Source organism: Lipotes vexillifer, unplaced genomic scaffold, assembly GCF_000442215.2.
Source record: "Lipotes vexillifer unplaced genomic scaffold, Lipotes_vexillifer_v1.1 scaffold505, whole genome shotgun sequence".
Classification (NCBI taxonomy): domain Eukaryota; kingdom Metazoa; phylum Chordata; class Mammalia; order Artiodactyla; family Lipotidae; genus Lipotes; species Lipotes vexillifer.
In genome coordinates this window covers 1,288,532-1,315,255 of record NW_006785581.1, presented here as the reverse complement: position 1 = coordinate 1,315,255, position 26,724 = coordinate 1,288,532, and the positions used below count along the sequence as shown (strand labels likewise).

The 26,724-nt window shown below is 41.4% G+C and overlaps 2 protein-coding genes across 5 annotated transcripts in view; both read right to left on the bottom strand.

Moving 5' to 3' along the window:
• PRMT3 (protein arginine methyltransferase 3) overlaps positions 1 to 9,538 on the bottom strand; it is a 134,959-nt gene extending 125,421 nt beyond the window's left edge. The window contains exons 1-5 of one of the 4 annotated variants that reach the window (XM_007457626.1): positions 9,452 to 9,523; positions 9,089 to 9,221; positions 7,361 to 7,443; positions 5,836 to 5,885; positions 5,116 to 5,218 (exon numbers count right to left, since the gene is read on the bottom strand). In XM_007457626.1, coding sequence (XP_007457688.1) covers positions 5,116 to 5,218; positions 5,836 to 5,885; positions 7,361 to 7,443; positions 9,089 to 9,221; positions 9,452 to 9,479 — 397 coding nt within the window. In that variant the 5' untranslated portion in view covers positions 9,480 to 9,523. Of the gene's footprint in view, positions 1 to 5,115; positions 5,219 to 5,835; positions 5,886 to 7,360; positions 7,444 to 9,088; positions 9,222 to 9,451 lie in introns of all 4 variants that reach the window. The other 3 variants (XM_007457627.1, XM_007457629.1, XM_007457628.1) reach the window with 3 other exon arrangements.
• Positions 9,539 to 12,675: 3,137 nt separating this feature from the next.
• HTATIP2 (HIV-1 Tat interactive protein 2) overlaps positions 12,676 to 26,724 on the bottom strand; it is a 17,719-nt gene continuing 3,670 nt past the window's right edge. The window contains exons 4-6 of the mRNA XM_007457625.1: positions 16,182 to 16,319; positions 13,790 to 13,851; positions 12,676 to 13,115 (exon numbers count right to left, since the gene is read on the bottom strand). Coding sequence (XP_007457687.1) covers positions 12,890 to 13,115; positions 13,790 to 13,851; positions 16,182 to 16,319 — 426 coding nt within the window. The 3' untranslated portion in view covers positions 12,676 to 12,889. The remainder of the gene's footprint in view (positions 13,116 to 13,789; positions 13,852 to 16,181; positions 16,320 to 26,724) is intronic.

The following is a 26,724-nucleotide window of genomic DNA, read 5'->3' as shown; positions in this document are numbered from 1 at the left end:
TTTGAGTTTAAAGAGCATGCTGTTAGTCTAAACTTTTCACTAGTTGGCTAAACTGAACACATAAATAAGCATTAACTGTACTGAAGCAAACCCAGGAAGAAACAAAAAAGTAGAAGGAAAAAACTCATATTTATTGATCATCAGGTATCTTTCAAGTTCATGCATTACATCTCATTCCATCTTCAAAACAAACCTAAAATATAAACATTTATCCCTATTTTAAGACATGGGAAAAATAAATTTCAGAGAAACTGACTAGCCCAAAGTCATGCAGCTGTTTAATGAAGGAACTACAATTCAAACCCATGCCTGCCTTCCCAGCCCGTGTTCTTGCCACCACACAGGGCCACCTCCAGCCTCTGGGTCTTTATCTGTAGAATAACAGGTATGACATTTAGATATTCCTTAAGGACAGTGTGTAGGTAAGGAATTCTGTACATTCAATAACTTTTTCATCATGGGTAAAGTGGTGTGCAACCTATATACACTTATTGCTGACATTATTAAATATCCTAATTCCTAATATTATTAAAAATTCTTGATTTAAATTTAATTTCACTATATGTAAATCATTAACTTCTGCTATAGAAGTTAATATATGTAAATCATTAACTCTGCAAACAGAAGTTAATATATGGAACTAGTGAGTTTTACAAAATCCCAATGTCCACTGACCGGTCTAATTAACTGTCGAATCAACTTAAAGAAATAAAAACAATGCAGATATTACACTGTCTCCTCAGTACACCTCTGAGGGAAACACGACTTTTTTTTTTCTTATTCAGTTTTCACCTGCAACACTTCTTTAGAGCTGAGACAAAATAACTAAGCTTCACAAATATATGATAATATTATAACTTAGAGACTAGAGCCTAAATTGAACTTGTTATAAAAGCAGTTATGGGTGTGCCACGAAACTCTCAAGAGTCTAACAGAATACTGACTCGTTGCTTTAAAAAACTACAGATTCGGGCTTCCCTGGTGGTGCAGTGGTTGAGAGTCCGCCTGCCGATGCAGTGGACGCAGGTTCGTGCCCCGGTCCGGAAGGATCCCACATGCCGCAGAGCGGGTGGGCCCGTGAGCCATGGCCGCTGGGCTTGCGTGTCCGGAGCCTGTGCTCCACAACGGGAAAGGCCACAACGGTGAGAGGCCCGCGTACCGCAAAAAACAAAAACAAAAAAAACTACAGATTCATCCAATATTTAGTTCACCAAAAATTAATGAGAGCAACAAAATATTGCCAAACTATTAAAGGATGGTGTACCATATTTTCTACTTCCTACTACAACTCTCATTGTGTACCTTGTCTTTAAAACTCTTCACACTGTCTGCAAACCACCTTGTTAGTTTAAGTTATGGATTAGAACTAAACAAAGAAATTGGTTTCTTTGTTTTGGCTAGTTTCTCTATTTTGCTTTCTGCTGCAAGAAGTGAGTCAGAATAAAAGCTGTTAGCATTAATAACACAGTTGTCCCTTGGTATCTGTGGGGGATTTGTTCAAGGACCCCCCTCCCTCGGATACCAAAACCCGCAGATGCTCAAGCCCTTGGATAAAATGGCGTATTTACATATAACACTTTAAATCATCTCTAGATTCCTTATAATACCTAACACAATGTAAATGCTATACACACAGTTATAAATACAATGTAAATAGTTGTCACCGGGCAGCAAATTCAAGTTTTACTTTCTGAATTTCTGGAATTTTTTTTCCTGAATTTTTTTTTTTTTTTTTTGCGGTACGCGGGCCTCTCACTGTTGTGGCCTCTCCTGTTGCGGAGCACAGGCTCCGGACGCGCAGGCTCAGCGGCCATGGCTCACGGGCCCAGCCACTCCGCGGCATGTGGGATCTTCCCAGACCGGGGCCCGAACCCGTGTCCCCTGCATCGGCAGGCGGACTCTCAACCACTGCGCCACCAGGGAAGCCCTTCCTGAATATTTCTGATCCAAGGTTGGCAGAACTCCCAGATATGACGGCCAACTGTACACAGATAATTATATATTAAAGTGTATAGCTTTGAAAAGGAGAAAAGATTCAGTAAACACCAAGATGCATAACTATAATATATCAAAACAGTCTAATTTAAAGTCCTAAACCATATTCAGGAAGATGAATTTCCACACCTACATTCTGTCTCAGGAGGTTCAAATCACCTGGATACTTCATTTTAGCAGCTGAAAACTACCATAAAAATAGTCAATTTAGGGCTTCCCTGGTGGCACAGTGGTTGAGAGTCCGCCCGCCGGGCCGCTGAGCCTGCGCGTCCGGAGCCTGTGCTCTGCAACGGGAGAGGCCACCGCGGTGAGAGGCCCGCGGCCCGCTAAAAAAAAAAAAAAAAAAAAAAAAAAAAAAAAAAAAAAAATCGCACGTTCAATTTTTTAGGTATTGCTAAATCTGCATTCTACTAGCAATCTTAGGACAGTGCCTGTCTCTCCACACCTTTGTCAACAGAATGTGTTGTCATATTGTAAAAATTTTTACCAGTCTGAGAGGCGAGAAATGGTATCTTGCTATTGGGCTATTTTCCTACCTTTTTTTGGTAGAATTTTCCCCCATTTTTCTATCAACTGTTTTGATCCTTTGTCCCTTAATTTTCAAGAGTCTTTTATATAAAAAGGATATTAACCCTTTGTGGAATATGTTTCAAATATTATACCATACTTTAAAAAAAATTAACTAAACTCCATTTTATTCACTCAGATTTCATTAGTTTTCCCCTAATGTCCCCTTTCTGTCCCAAGATCCCATCCAGGATACCACATATGTTTAGTTGTATATGTCTCCTTAAGCCCCTCTTGGCTACAACAACTTCTCAGGCTTCCCTTGACATGGACAGTTTTGAGGAGTACTGGTCAGGCAGTCTGTAGAATGTCCCTCACTTTGTGTCTGTCTCATGGTTTTTCATGATTAGACTGAGATTACTGGCCTGGGAGGAAGACCACTGAGGTAAAGTGCCATTCTCATCACATGATATAAAGGGTCCATACCACTGACATTACATCACCAATGATGTTAACCTTCATTACCTGGCTAAGGCAGGGTTCGCCAGGTTTCTCCATCAGTATAGTTACTTCTCCCCACTTACACTGTACTTTCATTGCCTATTTTCTTAGTTATCTCCTTTTCAAATTTAGTCACCTTTATATTCTCAAAGCCTAATACAAAGCAGATGCTCAATAACTATTTACTGAAAGACAGTGCAGGTGCAATAGTCAGTAATCAAGCCAGGAGCCATGAGAATGAAGAACCTTCTCTTCCATCTCTCTACACCAATGGCCAGGAGAACAGATCTTTTGCTTTTTTTGATGGCTGTGCCGTGCGGCTTGTGGGATCTTAGTTCCCTGACCAGGGTTCAAACCCGTGCCCCCTGCAGTGGAAGCATGGAGTCCTAACTACCGGACCACCAGGGAAGTCCCACAGATCCTTTGAGAGGCACGGGCGGTGCACTAACAAGCATGCCCAGTTCAAGTTCCACCTCCTTTACTAGGCCCCTTAACTGTTCCAGATCTCGGTTGTGACTTCTTCATCTAAACTCCTTAGAACTTATTTACTAATAACAATAAATTCTCCTTCATTAAGCACTTACTTTCTGACAGGCACTGTGCTAATATGCATTATCTTTGTAACAATTTTATAAGGTAGGTGTCATTATCACCTTTTTATAAATTAAAATTAAGTCTGAAAGAAGTTAAGTTAATATACCTTTGGAGAGTGAAGAGGTCAATACCGACCTGTATCCATAGTGACCAGTAAATAGCACTCGGTATCTGTTGATCTGAGTAATCTCTTCCTCTTCTGAACTGCACTATTTTTCCTACTTCTCATGAAACTTACTATATTCCACCTTATCTTATAATACAGGACAGTCATTCAAAAACAAAACACTCCTACTATTAGATTGTGGGCTCCCAATGGGAAGGATTCATTTCTTCATGTTTCTAAAGTATTTAACATACTACTTTCAACCTGTGAGTGTTCACTTTTGACTTTAGGGACTCACAAAGAACACCTAGTGGGCACTTTGTCATGTATCAAAGAGATCACTTTGGTTACTTTGAGGAGAAATAAAATTTAATAGAAGTTGTAAAAATGGGAAAGAATCAACCTAGGCTTCACCAAATTTTAGAGGTAGAAAGTTGGAAATCTGGCCTAGTTCTCATTTTATAGATGAAGACCTAAAAAACAGAAAGCTTAAGTGCTTTGTCCAGGGTCACTTAGTTCCTGAATCCTACATTAAGGTTCTTACTACTGCATCACACTGCCACACAACTTCTCTTGATGGTACTTTTCAAGGAAATGAGTGGTTTTCCACAGTTCCCACTTACCAAAGGACTGCTCAAATACACACAGTCAAACTACTATCTGTGAAGGTATGTGTCTGTTTAGAATGGTCTTGCTGATCTGAAGACAGCAAACCCCTCTATCTCACCTAACTGACACAAAAAACATGAAAGAAAGCATAAATTAAAAAAATAATAATAAATCATGAACTCCAACAAATTAGACCTATAGAGAGCCAACAGAATTTTCATAAGATTCCTGTTCAGTAAGGAATGAACCAAAGCACAGAGCAAGAAACTAAGAAAGCTATAGTCAAAAGATGAGTGACCCTGCCACAAGGGAGGCTTAAGAGTTAGTATACGTGGGGAATTTTCGTGGAATCTGTCCTGCACCAAAACAAAAGCTCCATAAATTAGATGTCTTAAGAAAAGTCATGTATCTGATTGTATTATGAGGTAAAAACAGCAATATTATTAAATTTACTTAAATCTATTAAATATTAAATATACTGATTTAAATTTTTTATTTAAATTTAAAATTTCGTCGATTTTAATTACATTAAAAATCAGTCTGACAACTAAAAATTATTCTCTCAAGTCTCCCTATGTTTCAAAACATCTTTTACACAATGTTTAACGCAAGCTCATACTCCTCCCTGGTAACTGTTAGTGTGACTCTCACTTTCTAAGTGACTTAATGTTCCTTCTGAAACCAACTACCTGACGAGGTCTCTAAAGAATCAAGGGGATGATATATTTTCCTATAACACCTAACCACTATTTTGCCATAACAAATGACCCTGCTTTAAATTAGATACCATATGTTCACCTTACCAAATTGAAGTAAAAGGTCATCTTCTAATACCGGCTTTAAATACTCTTCTTTCTCCCAAGGCACTGGGTTGTATATGGAATTCATATATTCAACTGGAGGATTCTGGAAGTAAAATTAATTGCATATTTTTTCACTGCATATAATCACAAAATCCCCCTACCAAAAAACTGGGAAAATTAAAACAAAAAAGGAAATCATGTCTACATCACACAAAATCTCTATTTAAACAGTCTATGTTCACCGGCTATTTCATTAACTTGACTGGATGACTGCTTAACTGTTTCAATGCACAGTTTTATATTGTTTGGATATTGAGGAAATGGCAATATAAACATCAACTGACTAGAACAAAGTATTTAAAAAACAGAACAAAAAGAGCAACCAAAGCACTTAAAAATCGCACTAGAAATTATTTCTGATTTTACAGAAAGACTATCAGTGTTCCCCTTTATCTGACAGTGAATTACTTTGCCACATAACATTGATTCATCTCTTACACAAAATTAAAAACCACACTTAAGTATTGTATGTATCCATTTACTTGGTGCTGTACGTTGTGCTAGTTCCTAATGTCCATGATTCCAATACGATGAGTGTCAAATTTAAAACAGTTCCTTATACAGCAGTTCCTCATATTCTTTTAAAAATCAGCGCATTGATAATCGCTGTAGTACTTCTTTAGGTTTTAAACAAAATTGTAGATTAAGCTACCACCTTACCTTAAGTCTAATAAAATTTATTAGTTTAATGTATCCATAAAATTCAAGTCCTAAAAGGGGAAAAAAAAAAAAATTCACCTATTTTAACATAACATGAGTTTTGTTTCATTAACCTGCTCCGAAGATGCTTCTCTGGTTGGACAATAAAATATTTCTGTCCTCTAAACTACTACTTAAAAATGTTGAAATTTTTTTTTAAGAACGAGAAACAGTAACTCCGACACTTCAGAATATTTTCATTGAGAAACAGACAGAAAGGACAAATTTTTAAGTGCTTTTCTTGCATTTCTGAAAAATCGGAAATTAATTTTTAGAATTCTACTCACTTATCAGAACAATACAAATGAGGAAAATTAGGCCCTTGACTTTACCAAGTATTTGGCAGTTAATACTAGAGTTGATACTAAAGTTTCTAAATCCCCAATTTTTATGGTACCTACCAAACTATAATTTTGCCAGGACACAGAGTATACAAAGTATACTAGCTTTTACATTAAGTTAAATGATGCAAATGAAAAAATAGTGAGGCTTGTTATCTGGTTCTCATCTTTTCAGAAATGAAGTAGCATTTAAAATAAGGGAAAGCAATAGCATATCCAACCAATTATTTGTCATGAGAAATACCAGCATATAAAAATGTTTCATAAGCGTAACAGCACACAAAAGCCCCTATCTGGTATTGAAAAAGATATAAAATAATACAAAGTACGGTTTCAATTCAGTTTTAAAATGCACATTAAAAACATGAAAAAAAATGAAACTAAGTCACATATCTTACAAAAGTAGTTGCAGTTGAATTTATGATTCATAAACATACTGTATCATATGTTTATCTGAGACCCCAAATCTGCCTAATATTTGGTATTCTTCAGTAATGTCCTTTCTAGTTGTTAGTAAATACAGGGACCAAAAAGCCAATTCTGTATTCAGTTAATATTAGTGGGATACTGTAGCTCTTCTATATTCGTTTAAACTAGGAGGCTTTAAGTATGTTTAGATGCAAGTTTCAACAGAATCATCAGCTGAATCTCCGGATTACCACCTTAACTTTAGCACTCGCTTTTTCCACACTCTCTTACCAAACTCCTTATAAAACTCAATCTTGTATGCCTTGAAGTCCATGTTATGCTTTGACCTGATAAGTTGTCTTTTTTCATAATGATCCACCTCCTTTTCCAAAGTCCACCTCTATCCTTTGCTCTCCCTAATTCTAACATCCACGCCCCTTGTCTTCCTAATTCTAAAATGATTAAAATGTAATCTCATGTCAAGGATTTTTTGGGGTTTTTTTCCTTTTTAGTTGTGAAGGCAATTTAAGCTTAAATACAGTCAATCATATCTAGAAGAATGACTTATTTATCAATCTTTCCTCAAAAGCCATTTGTCAAAAACACGCCATTTTCATAAGTTGTTGTCATGTGTTTCACTATATTGGATTTGTATAGGAAAGGAATGGTCTGGAAAAACATAATGTTTGAACTTAAATTTCTCAGCTAAAATTTTCTTTATTCTAAAAATTACTCACCATGTTTATGAACCATGTTATCAATATTAAATTGATGCTCAGACTTACAGTGTGAAAATGTTTCTTCAGCAGATGTAAATAACCTGAAAAACCAAGCAACAGCTTCATGAAATAGTCCCCTAAGAAGTCTAAATATTGACTTCATGTTAGATATAAACTTTTCCCCCTCACTCTGCAGGTTTCCAGTTTTACTGCCAATTAATTAAAAAAAAAAAAACAAACACACCTGTAGAGATGAACCCAGCACTCCTAAAGGGAATTAGTACTTCTGAGTCCCTTTTTACACCTAAAACAAACCACCCTTTAAAATGTTGAGCTGAATTTGCCAAATAATAGCACTGAATTTATCACAAGGCTTCTAAGAAAGAGAACTCCCTTTGATAGACTGTGTCTCTTAAGACATGAAAAATTCACTGCATAAGATTCTTTTCTCCTCTAAGAGATCAACTCTGCTTTCAGAGGCTCTGAACTGACATAGCTCAAACTGCTTTTAGAAATAAAGCATAAAATGTAATTTTATAGCTGGTAAATTCCCAAAGTGCCATATTTCAAAAAGTGGTCTTACAGTGCTCCCCAAGGATTTGTATTATAGACACTGTGAGGGCCAAGCTCTTTTATTCTGTGACCTGCAAAACTGAAGGATGTGTGATAAGAACACACGGCAGAGAGCCTGCATTACCTCTTCTATATGCTTAGCACATATGCAGCAGTTTTCAACAAACGTTTACCGAGAGAGCTTATTTATACAGTATTTACACAGCCTATCACAAAGAAGTACCTCCCTGATGCTCAATAAATATTATTTTTTGACGACTAGAGTATATGCAGACATCCCGTACCCACCCACATGAGGCTACACGTGGGAACAATGACGAATCATCAGAAGCTAATATACCACCAATCAGCACCATGCTGAGACTCAGGGGATACTGGTAAAGTGTTTATTAAAGTAACACTGGCCAGTGCCAACCAGGCCTCTTTAACGCCCACTTGCCCAGGACAACAGCCAAAGTCAAAGATGAAGAGGCAGAATTTTAAGTGGAAAAAACATGGATTTGGTTATAAGACAAACCACAGCTTTGTGACTTTGAACAAGTTACTGGTATTGCAGCGTCCTCTTCCCTAAGTGAAAATTGCATCAATTCCTTCCCCTTCAATTGGGGCGGGGGGGAGCCCCTAACAAAGGTGATTCGTTAAACGGCTCAAATGGAACTATTATACCTGATAAGCTTTCTGTCAAAGAATTATAGAATGGGAGAGCCTGAACGGTTCTAGAAGGTTGAGGGATTAATCGAGTTTAGTGACTCCCAAACTTGTTACTCTTTAGAATCACTTCAGATAGGGTCTTTGTAGAAACAGATTCCTAGACCCTATCCCTGATTTAGAAGGGCTGAGGTGCAGTTTAGCATGTGTAATTTTTTCTTAAGCGTCTCAGGTGACAGAGGTGCACAACCAGATGTGGGAACCACAGATCCGGCCCAGAACCCTTTCATTTTACACAAGAGGAAACTGAGGCCCGTCAAAGTGAAGCAGTGTAACCTGGCTTCCAGCTCATGGTTCCTCCCTGTAAACCACTGTGGGTCTTCCGGCTCAACAAACCGTCACTCCAAACCACGGGCTCCAGACTTCCAGGGCAGCCACTAGGGCTGGACTCCAGAGGAGCAGACCACACAGACCCACGGGGCCCGGCCACCCTAGGGCTGGCGCCTCGCGCTGAGGTGGACGAACCTGTCACAGAACAGGCAGGGGGTCTGCTGCTTGTCGTGGGGGAGATCGGCATCTTCCTCATCCTCCCAGGCGGCCTCGTCACCGCTGTCTGACAGTCCTGGCAGGTCCTCCTCCTCCACAGCGCCCCGGCCGCCTAGCACACGCAAACGGTCAGCTCTGCCTCGGACCCCAGTGCCAGGAGGGCGGACGAGGGGCAGCAAAGCGAGAACGCTCTGGGCCCGGCGGGCCCTTCCCCGTACCTCCCGCTCCCTCTTTGCAGGGCCCCACCACCCCGGCTCCGCGTCCCGGGCGTAGGGGGAGGGGAGGGGCTTTCACCGACCCCACGGCCTCGCGGCCTAGGTGCTGAGGGGCCGGGGTACCCACCGTCTGCGCCCGACGCTAACGAACACATGGCGGCGGTGCCGCGAGAGCCCGGCGCGCCTTGGGGGCGGGGACCAGGTTGGGCAGCGAACGCGCAACCGCCTCCGAGCCTTCCCGGCCCGAGAACCCGGGAACGAGCGTGAGTGTGAGCGTGAGCGCGAGCGTGAGCGCGAGCGCGGGCACGCGGTGGGGCCGAAGCTCCGGGAACTCTGCGGCGCCTGGAAACAGGAGAGCATGCGCGCCGGCTCGCGAGCGCTTCCGGCCTCGGGGCCGCGGCGTTGTTCACGTGAGCTGGGGTGGGCGGGGCGCGAGCCGGGCTCCGCCTCCTGCCGCAGGGTTGACGCAGCGCGCGCCGAGTAAGCGCTGAAACCTGGGCTGCAGGTCCACTTGCAGGCGTGGACCTGGCTTTTGTTTTCTCCTCGGGCTGCGGCAGGCCTTCGCGGGAGGTCCTAAACCGCGGCCCAGAGCCCAGAGGTGGAAGCGGTTCTGCAGTCGGCATCGCGCCCCCTGTGCGTCCCTTATTCGAGGGATGAGCGGCTAGCGGAGGGGCGACCTGCTCGTTGCGCCCTCTGGTGACGGAGGAGGTCGAACGCAGGCGAGAGGCTGGTACTCCACACTGGTTCCGGGGCTCCCTGGTCCCCGTGGGGGGCGGCTGGGGAGAGGGAACTGCAGGGGCCAGTGGGTGTACCAGGGGCCACAGAGGGGCCAGAGCCTCGAGGGCTGTTTTAGGGAGTTCAGTCTTTAAAGTGTATGTCCCAAGTTCTAGTGCCAGGTGCTAGCAGTGGGCTTGGCACAAGTTTATCCAGTTAAATTGACTACCAAGGCCTACCAGGCTCTGCATAATCCGCCTAACATCTCACCTCAACCCTCCACCTTGGGCCCCATCCTCCAGCCTTTTATTTGGTGCTAATCATTTTCCCACCTCAAGGTCTTTGCTAAGAATGTTCTACAAAAGGGTAGATAACTTTTTGTCTCAGCCAGAAAGTCTTTCCTCAGGCCATCTTTTCTAAAGTAGTTTCCAATGTCATTCCAGCAGCCTCCTGTTAGTTTTTCTTATCACCTACCATTTGCTTGTTCCTTCCTTCTTTCCGTCTTTAGTCACGACACTGTTTGGGCATGAGGGTAGGGCCATGTCTCTACCTTCATTTCTCTGGCACATAATATATGGCCTAACTCATAAGTAGGTACTCAATATTAATTTGCTGAATGAAAAAAAATTGCTGAATGAGAACGATGCCTTGTATTATTGCTAAACTCTTCTAAATGCACTCCTTTCCCTTGACTGTAAACCCCTAGAGGACAGAATCCATCAAATATTAGTTTGGAAGCCCCCTTATATTGCAGGCCACTGCCAGAATATCTGCTGGCTTTGCTGGGTTAGACTTACTATTCACTGATGTAGACCCACTGCCTACGTGCCCAGTGGCACATAGTAGGCATTTCAATAAGCTGAATGAACTTCAAGGTCATTTGTTGCCTGGGCTCATCCAGCCTTTTCCTTCATCCTTCCAACATACTCTCCAGCAAGGCCCATCTTCTCCCCGTCTGCATAACATTTGGAGGGAAACCTGCTAAATCCCATTAACACCCAATCATTCCACGTTAACAGTAGCGACATAACACCCAGTCCAGAGGAGTGACTGGGCCAGAATCTTGTTCCTTGAAGTTTATGTGTCTACACAATGCTGGGCTTAGGAGGGAACAGCTTTTTTCTCTACTCCAAAGATAAACACAGACCCTCTCCCATCACCCCACTTCACTACTGAGGTCAGAAAAGAATGTTGAACAAGACCTGACAGCAGGTTTGTGGGTAAGGAATTTCAACACACAGAGAATAACTTAAAACTGGCCACTGGGTTTAGCTGCTTTTAGAGCCCACCAGCCTCAGTATATCCTCATGGAGTCCCCTTAATTCGTGCCTCACTTCTTGGAGCCCATGCTTGTTATCACCTAAACAAACAGGCTCTTCAGAGTCCAGCCCCAAAGGAATCCCACCTGGCAGGAGGAAGATGTTCCTTCCATCTCCTTCCTAAAGCCCACATTCTAAGTCCTCACCCCATCCTAAAATATGCCTCTTTCCTAGATGACTGACACTGGGAATGTTCAACCCCTTCTAAAGACAGACACACACACACACACACACTCCACTGAAGCTTGAAATTTATTACTTTGCTTCCCCCAGCACAGAAGTTAGGACAAAATTCCCTATTATCCTTTGTTCCATGATGGAAATTAACAGTGTGTTCCTCTTGACTTTGACCCTTCCTTCTGCCTCTTCCTTTCCTTTTCCATAGTTTTTAAACTGAAGCACTTTGAGATATACATTTACCGGCTATGTGTACATTTTGTAGTTAATCATTAGAGGTATCCTAGACCAATGAAGAAACCCAAACATTTCTATTTTATTCATCCATGGCATGTACTGATCCAGTAACAATTAACTGGAACTTCCTGGAAATATACAGATACTGGATGCTCTTGCAGAGTAGTTAAAAACAGAAGCTATGGATTCGGGCTCACTTGGGTTAGAATCCTGGCTCTGCCATTTCCTAGCTTCAGGCTTGAGCTTTAAGCCCTTGGGCAAGGCATTTAACCACAGTGAGCCTCGGTTTCCCCACCTAAGATAGGGGGATGATAGTACTGCCTGTAAGAATTATAAAGATTGTTTGGAGGGTTAAAGGACAGACATCATGTGTAAAAGCTGGCGATTAGCAAGCACTTGATATATATTAGCTGCTATTCTATAATCCCATTGGCCAAAATACTGCATATTACCACAGATACTTGGGCATTTTCTAACAATCTAAGGGAACCCACGACTTGTCCATTTATTTTAATTCTTCTATTTAATTCTCCCATGAATTATATAAGCTCAGTTATATAATAACTTTTATTATATATTCTAAAGAAATAGTAAGGCACAATGTTCACTTACAAAATTAACATGCAGTCAGCACTGGGTAACTCAGAGACACAAATGTTAACAATTTTTGTTCAGGACTCATCTGCATGATACATAAAGTTTTCACTGCTGTGACTCTGCAAGACAAGCTTTCAAAGCTGGCCTCCCCACCAGTGGCATCAGAACCATAAGAGAAGCTTAAATAAAACAACAGATTTCTGTCCCCATACCCCCAAAATTCTGATTGAGAAAGTTTGAGGTAGGGCCTATGAACCTCTCATTTCTGTGCCGAATACGAGACACTAGACCACCGGGGAGCTGCTGGATCTCTGTTTTTGAAAGGCTCCCAGGGTGATGTCTACATATGTACAATCAGGCTCTAAAATGCTGATGCAGAGAGCACGATCATTTTTTGTTTGGATCTGGGCGACTGAGAATAGTGAAACCACAGTTAAAGCACATGTTTCTTTTAGACCCCGAAATTACCAATTAGGTGATGGGTGTTGAGTTTGACAATAGAAAGCAATTCTCCAGTGTGGTCACGGCTTGAGAGAGCCATCAGCTTTCCCCAGGTTGTGGATGGCCTCATTATCCAGCAGTTCCTTCTTCTTGTCACTTGGTCTCACTGCGTTGTTCAGCATTGCTCTAACCACAGTCATCACTGGCACAGAGTGACCGCTGGCCCAAGATTCTGGTAAGGAGCCAAAGAACTTCCTAACCAGCCATTCACCGGGGCGAGATTCTTGCCTATCACATAATAGAACTCTAAAGGGAAAAAGAAGAGCAGAGGAAGAGATGGTAAATTGCATTCAGACCATACAGGATGTTATGGATTGAACTGTGTCCCCCCAAATTCATGAAGCGCTAATCCCCAGTGGGATCGTATTTGAAGACACACCTCTAGGGAGGTAATTAAGGTTAAGTTAGGGCATAAGGATGGGACCCTAATCTGATAGGGCTGGTGTCCTTACAGAAAAGGAAGAGATATCAGATATTTCTCTCTCTCTCCACTCACACAGAAGAAAGACCATAGAAGGACACAGAAAGAAGCAATGAATCAACAAGCCAGAAGGGAGGCCTCACCTGACACTAACCCTGATGGCACTTTGACCTTGGACTTGTAGCCTCCCATTCTGCAGTGTTAGTGTTATGGCAGCCCAAACACACTAATACAGTGCATAAATGGTTTTATTTGGGCACAAAGAGGATTTTAAAGAAGGCGGCAGCCAAAGCTACCCAGAAAATTTCAGACTATTCTAAACCTGGCACCACCAACCGTCTAGCCTTTCCTTCAAAGCTAAAAGTGGGTTCTTCAGAGAAGCAATCTCCCTCCAGCCAACTCTTTCATATCTTAGAAATTTGTCAGCCTCTTCAAATTAAAAGCCAGCTTCTAGGGAATAACCAACAGTGGTGTACTCTTAGGCAGTAGGAATACTTACCCGGGCCTAAATATGGAGTAACGATCAAATTTTAACTCTTCAACCCTAGCTTCCACTTCTCCCTGTTAACAAAAAAAAAACCATTTCTAGTATTTAATCAAGACCAACTTGCTGGGGCTTCCCTGGTGGCGCAGTGGTTGAGAGTCCGCCTGCCGATGCAGGGGATGCGGGTTCGTGCCCCGGTCCGGGAAGATCCCACATGCCGCGGAGCGGCTGGGCCCGTGAGCCATGGCCGCTGAGCCTGCGCGTCCGGAGCCTGTGTTCCGCAACGGGAGAGGCCACAACAGTGAGAGGCCCGCGTACCGCCAAAAAAAAAAAGACCAATTTGCTATAATGCTTAAGAGAGAGTAACAAGAATAACTTGGGGTTTTGAAGATAATCTACTTCTGCAGGTCTCAATACTAGTTAATATCCTCCCCTAGATTTTTAGATTCCAGAGAGTCTGGGAAGTTAAGGAAGCGATCAGTTAATCCTGATGTGTAGTAGAGAGTGAAAAAAGATGCGCCGAATGAGTAAATGGCTGCATAGTCAGTCCAGCCTGTCATGTGACCTACTGAAACAGATCCAGAGAGTGACATGTTAGGAGTTCAGCCATAAAAGAACTGTCTGTCACTCCAGAATCAGTGCTGCAGGCCAGGGGACCTTAACCTTTTTTGGCGTCCAGGTAGTTTCAGGTGGTCAGAAGAAACACAGACTCCCTTGTATTACTCACTTCCTAACAAAACCCACCACATTTCAAGAGACGAACATCTAGATGAGGCTTTAAATTAAATTTGTTGAACAATCCATGAATTTTCACGCCAGGCATCTCTAGAAACAAATGCCAGAGAAGCTTGGCCACAGGGATGTTTAAAAGGCCTATGAACTAAGCAGCCCGCTCGCCGCCTCCTTCTCGGCCTGTTCATACCATTCATTTGGCACTTAACCTACAGCACTGTATAATCTGCAGTAATACATTTTAATCAATATATTTAAAAAATACATTTTAATCAATGTATTAAAAAGCTTTTTTCAATGAATGTTTTTTAATACATTCACAGAAGAGTTGTCCCACCTTCACCACAATCTAAATTTAGAATATTTCATCACCCCAAAAGAAACCCCGTACCAATTAGCACTCACGCCCATCCCCTCCCGCAAGCCCTAGCCAACCACTAATCTTTCTGTCTCTAAAGATATGCCTATCCTGGACATTTCCTATAAATTAAGTCATGTAAGTTGTGGCCCTTTGTGACTGGCCTCTCTCATTCAGCACAATGTTTTCAATGTTCACCCATGATATAATATGTCATTTCTTTTCATAGTTAAATCAATGTTATTTTGTAGGTATATGCCACATTTTTTTCATCCATGCATCAGCTGATGGATATTTGAGTTGTTTCTACTCTTTGTCTATGATGAATAATGCTTCTATAAACATTCATATGTAAGTTTTTATGAGGGTGCGTTTCTTAGTTGGCTTTTTACATACATGTGTTTTGTCTCTATTAGCAACATGTGTACAAGAGTACCAGGCTGAAACTGCTATTCTTAGAAAGGTCTGCTTGCCAGGCTGTCCTTTGGCCTGTGTCTGGGAACTCAGATTTTAGGAGTGCTCCTGTCATCAGCTAACTGATAAGGGTACTTTACTATGCCTAAACTATTTGTACAAACAACGTGGTTTATGCTGAACACTTGCTTTTCTTCTGGAAGTCTGTAATTTTTTTAGGCTGAGGGTGCCTACGTGACTGACCCCCATCAAAACCCTGGACTCCTGAGCTCAACTGAATTTCTCTGGTAAGCAATACTCATTGCTGGAGAAATGAAACACGTGTAACTCCACTGGCAGAAGACCCTTGGAAGCCTGAACCTAGATTCCTCCAGAGCTCACTCCATGCACTTCTTTTTCCCTGCACTGACTCTGCTTTATATTCTTTCATTGTAATACAACATGGCTGTGAAGATAACTATATGGCAGTCCTGGGAAGCCTTCTAGTGCATTCCCAAACTTGGGGCTGGCTTTGGGGATCCCCCGAAACAAGACTGTAATTCCTTGAGGACAAGAACCATACCCAATAATAACATTTAATCTACTCTGGAAAACTTTAAGTATCACTGCCTAAAAGTCTCTTCTAATGCTAAGACTCTGGGCTGATCTTCAAGACCAGGGCTGCAACATTCTCATTTCATGATGACTGGATAATCAACAGAGGGGAAGACACTGGAAATTATCTTTCAAATCACTCCTGTTTACTAAATATATCTCTGCAAAAAAGCAGTCCATGTAGTTATAAAAAATGCATAATATAATGCATTTAATGCATTTTGGCATTACTTAGCATTTTATATTATTTAGTATTGCCAATTAGCCAGGGTTCTCCAAAGTATACAAAAGATAGAAACATGCACAAACCTTGACTTGCAGATATAAAAAATTGCTTGACTTATCAGCTCCCTTAGAGGACAGCAAGTTGAAATGTTTGCACCCTCCAGCTTTTGCCAGCTCTGCAGACTTCAGGACGTAATCTCGATCAACATGAACAAATCCCTCCTAAGGGTGAAAAGGATGTGAGTTATTTCCCAAAAGCTGTGAGTTTAGCTTAAAGATTACTTATCAGCTTGGGTGGCAGGTTAAGAGTCCTTGCGGGGGGTGGGGGGGTGGACGAGGATGGGGATACAAATAAAATGCATCCAAAAAAACACGAATGTCAGGCTTAGACCCTGGGAATGGCTCCAATATGATGCTCAGGATAGATGTACCAGCTTTAGTAGCAAGGCCAGACTGCAATGAAAAAACAAGGACAATGACACTGAAACACAGACACCAAGAAAATCTGCAAGGAGCAAAAGGAACAATAATATCAGGCTGAGAAACTGGGGGGTTTTGTTGTTGTTTTTATAATATTTATTTATTCATTAACTTGGCTGCCCCAGGTCTTTAGTTGTGGCGTGCGGGATCTTCGTTGCGGCGTGCAGGATCTTTGTTGTGGCATGCAGAATCTTTAGTTGAGGCATGCGGAATCTTTAGTTGTGGCATGCGGGATGTAGTTCCCTGACCAGGGATCAAACCTGGGCCCCCGGCACTGGGAGCGCAGAATCTTAACAGTTGGACCACCAGGGAAGTCCCCGAGAAACTGTTTTTAGTCTCACATTTCTTTGTCCTTAATCCTTTACAACCTTACCACCCTCTCTCTGTTTTCTCTATTTTTTTGTGTGTCAACTCTAACACAGCAGGGTCTCAAAGGGTGGCGGAGAACACTACCCACGCACTATGAGAACAAAGTCTATCTAATTTCCAATTTTTGTGTATGTTTTACAACATGCTTCACACGTTAGTAAGGAGTGCATCTGCAAATTTTTTTTACTGACAGGTATATAATCAAGAGTGTTTGGAGACCCCTGGTCTAGACTCAGTCCAGTGAGGGTAGCGGTTGGGTATTTCCTAATTCACATCTCAGCATCAGTACATGCCCAGCACATGGCAGGTGCTTCAAAAATATTTGAATGAATAAAAGTCCAGCGAAAGCAGAGAAAAGGTAAATCCAATTAGGAAAAAAAAGAACTAAGTGGCAATCAAAGGAAGAGGGGAGAGGATGGTGCAAACAAGAGAATACAGACTGATTTCCAGGGCCTAAGTGAAGGATACCGGCCTGTCCCCAGACTAGGGAATTCCATGTAGTAACAGCTTCTTGGGCCCACCACAAAGTCTGGAATCCTCAAACTTGGTGCAGCTGAAGAGCAGTCTAAAGTCTACTGAAGCTGAACTTCATGGGTACCCACAACTATATAATGAGGTTCCATATAATAAGGATTCCAAATCTGAAGACTGGATTACTGCCCCAGTGATTTTTTTTTAAATTAAAAATCTGCCCTCTGGTAGTTACTGACCCTAAATGTTGTATTTTGTATGGAGATATGTATCTTTCATAAGATAGATAGAAGGCACCTTAGGAAACATCATGCCTAACCCCCTCACTGTGGAGATGTGACAACAAGGTTCAGCGATCCAGGAACTACCGGCTAATGAGTGAGATAGCTGAGAGCGGAGTGCAAATTCCTGACTCTCTGAGCCGTGCTCCCCATTGTACTCATGTTCCTTCTTACCTCACACCATCACCAGCTAATGACAAAACTAATTCATAACTGTGGTAGGCAGAACAATGGCCCCTCAAAGACGTCCATGCCCTAATCCCCATACCTGTGAACGTGTTAGAGGCTACATGGCCAAGGGGAATTAAGGTTGCAGGTGGAATTAAGGCTGCTAATCAGCTGACTTTGAAAAAGGTTATTCTGTAGTATCCAACTGGGCCCAATGTAATCACAAGAGTCCCTACAGTGGAAAAGGGAAGCAGAAAAGGAGTTAGGCAACTCCTGGAGTTAGGCAACGGGAGTAGCACTTGATCCCCCATTGCTGGCCTTAAAGATGGAGGAAGGGACCATGAACCAAGATATGCAGGTGGTCTTTAGAAGCCAGAAAAGGTAAAGAAAATGGATTCTCCCCTAGAGCCTACAGAAGGAAATCAGCCCTGTCAACACCTTGATTTTATCTCAGGAAAGTCCACATCGGACTGCTAACCTATAAAACTAAGATGATAAACTTACGTTGTTTTAAGCCACTAAATTTGAGGCAATTTGTTACAGCAGCAATAGGAAACTAATACAGAATTCAATTCTAAAACAAGGGGCCCAAGCAAACTTTGTATTGAAGTAGATCATAAAAGAAAAGTAAATATATTCTAAGTATAGAGCTGGCTATAAACTGTTCATAAACTAATAAACATCTTCTGCAACCAGCTCCCAGACCCAGAAATAGAGCACCACCGTTACCCCAAAAGCCTGTCTCGTCCTCTCTTCTTATCACTTACGGAGCATTTTTAACTATGTCCACGACCTGCAGGGCAGTGTTGTTCCTCTTTCTTTTTTTTAGGTAATATAAACTTAACTCTTAGCCAGGAATCATCCCCATCTGCTTCTGTGTTGTAGACTTTGACATTCAATCCTAATAATGGACTCAGCGACCTGTCCTACACACTGATTGAACCTCATGTTGTTGCTTTCTTAAATCAGTGTGCAGCAAACCAGTTTTAATACTCAGCACATCCTGAGAGTGGGCTGTGATTGATCTCCTCAGAGCCATTCTCTGGATTGAGATTTTTACATGTGCTCAAAATGTGCCAAGAAAAACAACCCAAAACGACATCAAAAAATTCTAAAACACTCTATTTCTCTTCCACATCTATTTTCTTCCCCTCACTCCAATTCACCAGAACTCTGATTTTGATAACAGGTTCATTATTCCCAATAAAATTACATCGTTGACTAGTGAAATTAATTCCTTTCTGTTGCTGCTGCTGGTTTAGCACTATTTCTTGGAAGGATTATTAGAGTTGTCTCTGTTAAAATGTTTCTTCTTTCATCAGCGTCTTTAAAAATACGGGAAAGCTTCAGCCAATCACAAGGCTCTAGACCGACGCTGTCCCTCTCACTTAATCCAGGGCCAGTAAAGGGATAATTTGATTAAACTGAGACCCCAATTTATCTGGCTTTAGTTCTGGATCAACCTCTCCTTAATAGAGTCCTGCAGTCTCCGATTGTTTGATGAAAATTAAAGTGACATAAATACCATGGGACTTTTTCAATTTGATTAGTCAGCTAAGGCACATCAATACCACCCCAGCCATCAGCCTCTGGCGTCCCTCCTTTCACCCGCCTGGCGAAGGACTGACAACGGCTCCGTGCAGGACGAGCACCCACGCTGCTGCAGAGACCCTCACACTTAGCCCATCATCCCTGCTCAATGGGTCCTGTCGACAAGGTGCCCATACCTTTCTCCACCGCTGTTCTCTGGACAAAGCTCAATACTGTTTTATTAGCAATCAATGGCTGTTAATCCAAAACGATTTCACAAATCCTCTGAGCCCTCAAGCTGATTATAAATACGCATCATTCCAAGCCCACAAACTTTGAATTTCACTTCCCCCACCCTGATGCGTGGCCTTTTAACTGGTGAATGAAACTCAAAAGCAAAGGGGTCAACGGCTTTCAAGGACTCAGAAACCAAACTTAAACGTGGATCCCGGACACTTACTCAGAGATACTGACACACACTGATTTTCTCTGGAGTGAGGAAGACTCCCTTTATAGATAGAAAGGAGCTATCTTTAATATATTATTAAACCCTTTCTCGTTCTCTAGCGGCTCAAATAAAAGAATAGAAAAACAAACTAAAACAAGCTACTCCATATCCCAGAAACACAATTTTCAGAAAAACCATATTTAGTTTCCCCAACCATATGGCAGAAAAAAAGATGTCTCTTCTGAGAGCATTAAGTCCATTATGTCTTTGTGTCTTTATGATTCCACAGTTGGTGTGTTTTACTCTAAGACAGGAATCAGAGTCCTTCTAGAAAAAGGAAATGATTAAATAAATTCCCACTATAAATTTCCTTTCCCAGCACCTGCTCGAAAAAATAAACACAATATACTGATACGACACAGCAGAGATGTCTTCATGGGCTCTACAAACATCTAGGTAGACAAATTCTCTTAATTACTCTTTATTTTAAGTCTTATGAAAATCCAAAGCTACTAAGCATTCCTTCGAATATTCTTTACCAATGCCTGCAAACTGGGAACACTGTGGCTTAAGAACACCTCATCCTGACAAGGTATTTCAGCATTGACAAGCAAGCAGGCAGGAATGAGTCAAGGTCAACAAGACCCTTTTCCAAGAAGGGGGGATTTCATTCCGCAAAGGGTCCCATTTGGCCATATTTCTGCTTCAGGTTCTTTCTCCTTCACTCCCTTTTCAATTCAACCCTATAAATTAGACTAGAAAACAGAGACACTGACAAACAACAAATGGTATGACCTGAGACCCCATTTATTTGTGTCCTGGAGGGCACGTCTATATTTGATGTACAGAGGGGGAACCAAGATCTTGGTTAGAGAAAGAGCTCTGGATAGAAAAATAAAATCTTATAGATGCAGAGGATTCCTAAGTCAATCTCTATGTTATCACACATCTTTTTTCCATTTGGGGCATTCCTTTCTTTCTGTTTTGAAAGTCAGAGAGTTCTGCAGGCCAAAGGGGCTTCGGTGGTCACCACCCTCTCAGTACAGACAAGGAGACAGGGGCCCACAGGAGCTAACCAGCATACCCAAGGTCCCACAGCCATTTGGTACCCAAACAGAGGCTATGATCTGGGTCTCACGAAACATCTGGGACCTCACCACTTCACAAGCCCCCTCCTAGACATCAAATAAAATAGTATAGGTGACAACAGGGGTTGGCAAACTCCCTATAAAGGGTGAGACAGTAAATATTTTCAAATTTGCAGCCCTCTATTGCAATTACACAGCTCTGCCATCATTGTGCAAATGTAGCCACTAATAATATATAAAGTAATGAGAATGTTCCAATAAAACTTTATTTATGGATACTGAAATGTGAATTTCTTATATTCTCATGTGTCATGACACATTAGTCCTCTTTGAAAATTTTTAACCATTTAAAAATATTAAAACATTCTTATTACCACTGATGAATATAGATGCAAAATCCTCAACAAAATACTAGCCAACAGAATCCAACAACACATTGAAAGGACCATACACCATGATCAAGTGGGATTTATCCCAGAGATGCAAGGATTCTACAATATATGCAAATCAATCAGTGTGATACACCATATTAACAAACTGAAGAATAAAAACCATATGATCATCTCAATAGATGCAAAAAAAGCTTCTGACAAAATTCAACACCCATTTACGATAAAAACTCTCCAGAAAGTGGGCATAGAGGGAACCTACCTCAACATAATAAAAGCCATATATGACAAATCCACAGCAAACATCATTCTCAATGGTGAAAACCTGAAAGCACCTCCTCTAAAATCAGGAACGAGATAAGGATGTCCACTCTCGCCACTATTATTCAACATAGTTTTGGAAGTCCTAGCCACAGCAATCAGAGAAGAAAAAGAAATAAAAGGAATCCAAACTGGAAAAGAAGAAGTAAAACTGTCACTGTTTGCAGATGACATGAGATATACATAGAGAATCCTAAAGATGCCACCAGAAAACTACTAGAGCTAATCAATGAATTTGGTAGAGTAGCAGGATACAAAATTAATGCACAGAAATCTCTTGCATTCCTATACACTAACAACGAAAGATCAGAAAGAGAAATTAAGGAAACAATCCCGTTAACCATTGCAACAAAAAGAATAAAATACCTAGGAATAAACCTACCTAAGGAGGTAAAAGACCTGTATGCAAAAAACTATAAGACACTGATGAAAGAAATCAAAGATGACACAAACAGATGGAGAAATATACCATGTTCTTGGATTGGAAGAATCAACACTGTGAAAATGACTATACTACCCAAAGCAATCGACAGATTCAATGAAATCCCCATCAAATTACCAGTGGCATTTTTTACAGAACTAGAACAAAAAATCTTAAAATTTGTATGGAGACATAAAAGACCCCGAATAGCCAAAGCAGTCTTGAGAAAGAAAAACGGAGCTGTAGGAATCAGACTCCCTGACTTCAGACTACACTACAAAGCTACAGTCATCAAGACAGTATGGTATTGGCACAAAAACAGAAATATGGATCAATGGAACAGGATAGAAAGCCCAGAGATAAAGCCATGCACCCATGGTCAACTAATCTATGACAAAGGAGGCAAGGATACACAATGGAGAAAAGACAGTCTCTTCAATAAGTGGCGCTGGGAAAACTGGACAGCTACATGTAAAAGAATGAAATTAGAACACTCCCTAACACCATACACAAAGATAAGCTCAAAATGGATTAAAGACCTAAATGTAAGACTGGACACTATAAAACTCTTAGAGAAAAACATAGGAAGAACACTCTTTGACATAAATCGCAGCAAGATCTTTTTTGATTCACCTCCTAGAGTAATGGAAATAAAAACAAAAATAAACAAATGGGACCTAATGAAACTTAAAAGATTTTGCAAAACAAAGGAAACTACAAACAAGATGAAAAGACAACCCTCAGAATGGGAGAAAATATTTGCAAACGAATCAACGGACAAAGGATTAATCTCCAAAATATATAAACAGCTCATGCAGCTCAATATCAAAAAAACAAACAACCCAATCGAAAAATGGGCAGAAGAGCCAAATAGACATCTCTCCGAAGAAGACATACAGATGGCCAAGAAGCACATGAAAAGCTGCTCAACATTACTAATTATTAGAGAAATGCAAATCAAAACTACAATGAGGTATCACCTCACACCAGTTAGAATGGGCATCATCAGAAAATCTACAAACAACAAATGCTGGAGAGGGTGTGCAGAAAAGGGAACACTCTTGCACTGTTGGTGGCAATGTAAATTGATACAGCCACTATGGAGAACAGTGTGGAATTTCCTTAAAAAACTAAAAATAGAACTCCCATATGACCCAGCAATCCCACTACTGGGCATATACCCAGAGAAAACCATAATTCAAAAAGAGTCATGTACCACAATGTTCACTGCAGCTCTATTTACAATAGCCAGGACATGGAAGCAACCTAAGTGTCCATCAACAGATGAATGGATAAAGAAGATGTGGCACATACATACAATGGAATATTACTCAGCCATAAAACGAAACGAAATTGAGATATTTGTAGTGAGGCGGATGGACCTAAAGTCTGTCCTACAGAGTGAAGTAAGTCAGAAAGAGAAAAACAAATACTGTATGCTAACGCATATATATGGAATCTTAAATAAATAAGTTCTGAAGAACCTAGAGGCAGGACAGGAATAAAGGCACAGATGTAGAGAATGGACCTGAGGACATGGGGAGAGGGAAGGGTAAGCTGGGACGAAGCGAGAGAGTGGCATGGACATATATACACTACGAAATGTAAAACAGATAGCTAGTGGGAAGCAGCCACATAGCACAGGGAGATCAGCTCAGTGCTTTGTGACCACCTAGAGGGGTGGGATAGGGAGGGTAGGAGGGAGGAGATATGGGGATATATGTATATGTATAGCTGATTCACTTTGTTATAAAGCAGGAACTAACACACCATTGTAGAGCAATTATACTCCAATAAAGATGTTAAAAATAAAAATAAAAACTTTAAAGTGGAAAAAAAAAAAGACACATGTACCCCAATGTTCACTGCAGCACTATTTACAATAGCCAGGACATGGAAGCAATCTAAATGCCCATCGACAGACAAATGGATAAAGAAGATGTGGTACATAAATACAATGGAATATTACTCAGCCATAAAAAGGAGAGAAATTGGGTTATTTGTAGAGACATGGATGGATCTAAAGACTGTCATACAGAGTGAAGTAAGTCAGAAAGAGAAAAACAAATATCGCATATTAACGCATATATGCGGAACCTAGAAAAATGGTACAGATGAACCTTTTTGCAGGGCAGAAATACAGACACAGATGTAGAGACCAAACGTATGGACACCAAGGGGGGAAAGTATGTGTGTGTGTGGGGGGGGGGGGGTGTGTGGGATGGATTGGGAAATTGGGATTGATATATATACACTAATATGTCTAAAACAGATAACTAATAAGAACCTGCTGTATAAAAAAAATAAATTAAATAAAATTCAAAAATTCAAAAGAAAAAGAACTTTAAAAAAATAAATAAATAAAAAATTAAAATACAAAAACATTCTTAGCTCAAGGGCTGTTCAAAAACAGGCAGGCTGTATTTGGCCCACAGTCTGTAGTTTACAAGCCCCTGGATTAGAAGACTGTATCATTTGAATCAGAGGCCATGAGACTTTAATGATGCCTAATAAGTGTGACAATGGCTGCATTCATCACATTAATGGCATCGTCCATTCAACAGACTACACGAGGCTGGACTTCTGGAGCCTGTGCCTACCAGGTGAGGAGACAAATGAAAAGGTGAAACTAAATCACACCCCCTCAAACTCACTAACCAAATCCTTCTCTTAATAAGGGGAAAGCACCATTCTCTGGCCCCTGTGAGGTTTTGCTCTTCACTTATGGCCAGTGTAGGTCTGGTTTTCAAAGGGTATTTCAACCTTCATTAGCACATAAGTTACTTACCAAAGCAAGGCGAAGGCTATCTGGGACAACAGTACCTGGAAACCCAGCAGGCGAAGAGGACTAATACCGTCTAATGCATCCAGAAAGCAGGTCCAACAAGAAGAAAAGGTTGGCTGCATCAGAATCCCCCAGGAAGCATGTTAAAAACAGGCTTCCAACCTTAGAGATTCTGATCCAGTAGATCTGGATTAGGGCCAAGTCACAAAGTCACTGCATTCATTAGACAACTATGGCTTGTGAATGTGAAAAGAAAGAAGATTAGCATCTAACCAGCTACTGCTAAAGAAAATGGTTTTCCAAACAGCTGAAGAAAGCTAACAGACCTATCCCTAGCACCAATGTCAAAAGAAATCTGGGTAGACTGAATTTTATGGGTTGCAATGTTACCCCCTCAAAATTCCTGTGTTGAAGTCCTAACCTCCAGTACCTCAGAATGTGACCTTATTTGCAGATGTAATTAGTTAAGATGAGGGCATTCCAAGTAGGGTGGTTCTTAATCCAGCTTGACTAGTGTTATAATAAGGAGAAATTTGGACATGGCCACAGGCACGTAGGAAAAACACCCTGTGAAGAGACACAGGGAGAAGGCAGCTATCTACAAGTCACGGAGAGAAGACTGGGAAAGATCCTTCCCGCTCAGCCCTCAGAAAGGACCAATCCTGACAACACCTCCACCCCAGACTTCTAGCCCTGGGAACCGTGAGACAGAAAATGTCTCTTGTTTAAGCCACCTTGATTATGCTTTTTTGTTACAACATCCATCCCCAGCAAATTAAACTGAAGGTCATAGGGAAATAGGCGGGCTACTCACAGGATTTCAACACTGAGACAGAAACCCTGAATTTCTTGAAGTTGCTAAAGTAAAATGTGGGCTGTTCCAGTTACAAAATAGCTACAGAATGACACTAGGCTTGCCACCAGCTTTGCAATACCCATCTAATGCTCTCTTTTTTTTACAGAGAACGCTGCTGACCAGAATACCAGGTGGAGTGAGCTTGGAAATCCACACACCCTCCCCGCCCCCAAACAACTATTATTACCTAGCCACTTGTGAATTGTCACCTCTTTTAAACTGCCTGAAGTTATCACAACCTCCAAACTTCATACTGCATCCAATCTAAATTACCTTCAAATTAAAAAAAAAAAAAAAAAAAAAAAAAGACTTTCTGGAGGAAATGTCAGCTTATTTTCTGTCACTATCCTCTTAAACCATTTAAGCCCTAACTTATTTCTGAGATTATACTTGGTTTACCAGTCTTTTCTCTTGCTTACTCGTTAATTACTTTTATATTTCCAAACTGATTTTGGAGAACAAAAGGTATTTAGTTTCGGGGTGGAGAACCAACTCCACCTAAAAAAATATTCTGGATAGGGAAGACATCCAACTCCTCTGATTAAAACTGCATTACGGGGCTTCCCTGGTGGCGCAGTGCTTGAGAGTCCGCCTGCCGATGCAGGAGACGCGGGTTCGTGCCCCGTGTCGGGAAGATCCCACATGCCGCGGAGCGGCTGGGCCCGTGAGCCATGGCCGCTGAGCCTGCGCGTCCGGAGCCTGTGCTCCGCAAATGGGAGAGGCCACAACAGTGAGAGGCCCGCATAACGCAAGGAAAAAAAAAAAAAAAAAAAAACTGCATTACGTGATTTGGATGCAACAAAGCAATTTAGACTTTCCCCTGGAGCGCCCTATAATGAGATTTGCCTTATGTCATGAAAATCAACTGCTCTATGCCTAATGCAGTAGTGTTTTTATTTTGCTGAGTCGCCACCAAAGTCAGGTTGGCACTTGAGACAATGTAACCTGCAGTGTACTAGAACAAAAGTTTTTCAATGCTGTCAGAGGGCACATGCCTTGTGACTGTCCCTACAGAAAAGA